The sequence below is a fragment of the Cherax quadricarinatus genome, chromosome 11 (assembly GCF_038502225.1).
Source record: "Cherax quadricarinatus isolate ZL_2023a chromosome 11, ASM3850222v1, whole genome shotgun sequence".
NCBI lineage: Eukaryota > Metazoa > Arthropoda > Malacostraca > Decapoda > Parastacidae > Cherax > Cherax quadricarinatus.
In genome coordinates, this window is record NC_091302.1 from 35,677,911 (window position 1) to 35,680,028 (window position 2,118).

General features: G+C 39.1%; 1 protein-coding gene across 1 annotated transcript in view; it reads right to left on the minus strand.

Moving 5' to 3' along the window:
• The window catches only part of LOC128687454 (roundabout homolog 2-like), a 437,018-nt gene extending 435,192 nt beyond the window's left edge, over nt 1-1,826 (minus strand). The window contains exons 1-2 of the mRNA XM_070083865.1: nt 1,770-1,826; nt 809-1,026 (exon numbers count right to left, since the gene is read on the minus strand). Of these exons, the coding sequence (XP_069939966.1) occupies nt 809-1,026; nt 1,770-1,826 (275 nt within the window). The remainder of the gene's footprint in view (nt 1-808; nt 1,027-1,769) is intronic.
• Between the last annotated feature and the right edge of the window lie 292 nt (nt 1,827-2,118).

Consider the following 2,118-nt stretch of genomic DNA (forward strand, 5'->3'; position numbering starts at 1 on the left):
CAAGAAGCAACTGTGGGGCCTCAGAGACACTCATGGTTCACACGGGGCCATGGAGGCAGGAGAGCCTTTTGCTACTTCTGAAATCATAGAATTTGACAAGGGTAACAAGGGCAAACTGGCTGCATTTACTGTTCAGTAATCTCTTACAAAGTTCCTCTATTATAGTGAGATTAAAAAAAATACCCTAAATCCAAAAATCAATTGGGAAAGCTTTTCATCATACTCACTTTTCAATTTTTTTATTTTTTTTCCGTTTCCATATACAAAAAAAAAATTACTGAGCAGCTTTATAAAAGAGTTTTTCAACGTCTCAGTAACCGTGATTATTTTAGCTTGACAAGGAAGAATTATCTCAGTGTCAGTTGTGTCTTCCTGGGCAGTGTTGCTACATTAACTGGTAGTCAGTCACTACAGTTGTAAGGTGGAGGTTGTCTTCCTCTCGTCTGACTTATAAAGTGCATATCTTATCTTTACGAATTAAATTAATGATAATGTAAGTATTGATTTAAACAAAGAAAATAGAAGCTGAAAATCTAATGCTTTCATTATACATATATATATATATATATATATATATATATATATATATATATATATATATATATATATATATATATATATATATATATATATATATATATATATATATATATATATATATCATATATCAAATTTACTAATGCAGAAACAAGGCGAGTATTCTAGGTCTAAATACCTCAGGCTTACCTGAACCAAATATTTCCCGAACCAGGTGATTTTTTGGTTAGAGTAACCCAGGCGAGTATGACGTAAAATCAGGTGATCTTACCTGAACCAGGTGATCTTGGGCTCCGGGGATCCCTCAGCAGCACAGTTGAGAGTGGCTGGGTCTCCTCTGGGCACTACGATGGACTTTGGGTGCTCTACTATCCTGGGTCCACGCTCACTCCCTGCCAGGGCGAGAAAGTGGCTCTGGTTAGTGGCGTAGGGAAATAGGGAGAGTGTGGCAGTGGTAACGGCTAATATCCTTAAGAAAGTTGTAGTGATCTGTGAGAGGAAAGTGGGATTGTTTACTATCCTAGGCCCCTCAAGGGAGGGTCCTTGACGCTAGTGAGGGGCTCTTGATCTAGGGAATTGGATTTGTGCTCCAGTTCCCTGAATTGAGCCTGAGTATCTTCCACCCCCTCATGCGCTTTATAATCCTACGGGTGTAGAGCCCCCCCCCCATAATTTTAATAATAATAATTACTATCCTAGGGAAATAAAGTGGGATTTTTACAATCCTAGGGAAGAAAGTGAGATTGCTTGCTACTCTAGGGTAAGAAAGTGGGATTATTTACTATCCTAGGGAAGTAAAGTGAGATTGCTTACAATCCTAGGGAAATAAAGTGGGATTGTTAACTATTCTTGGGAAGAAAGTGGGATTGTTTACTATCCTAGAGAAAGAAAATGGAATTGTTTACTACCCTAGAGAAAGAAAGTGGGATTGTTTACTATCCCAGAGAAAGAAAATGGAATTGTTTAATACCCTAGAGAAAGAAAGTGGGATTGTTTACTACCCTAGAGAAAGAAAGTGGGATTGTTTACTACCCTAGAGAAAGAAAGTGGGATTGTTTACTACCCTAGAGAAAGAAAGTGGGATTGTTTACTACCCTAGAGAAAGAAAGTGGGATTGTTTACTACCCTAGGGGGAAAATAAATCTTACGGGAAGAAAGTGTTGCTGGTTGATATTCCGGGGAAAAAAATAATGGGAAGAGAGATTATGGAAACCTGACCTTACTTTACTCACCTGGGAAGGAAAAAAGGGCGGTGTTTCAGGAGCAGGAAAAGGGCTGGAAAAGATCATTTTCTTGCTTTAGCAGATAAGAAAAAAAAGCTTTACACGGGGAGTCCCCTTGGGGAGTTTGACCCTTTGTGGATAAAAATGAATTTTATCTCTGGGGAAAGGGAAAGAAATGGTTATCTGGGGAAGGGGAAGAAATGGTAGTATCTGAGGGTAGGGGAAGACATGGTAGTATCTGAGGGTAGGGGAAGATATGCTAGTATGTGAGGGTAGAGGAAGACATGGTAGTATCTGAGGGTAGGGGAAGACATGGTTGTATCTGAGGGTATGGGAAGACATGGTAGTATCTGAGGGT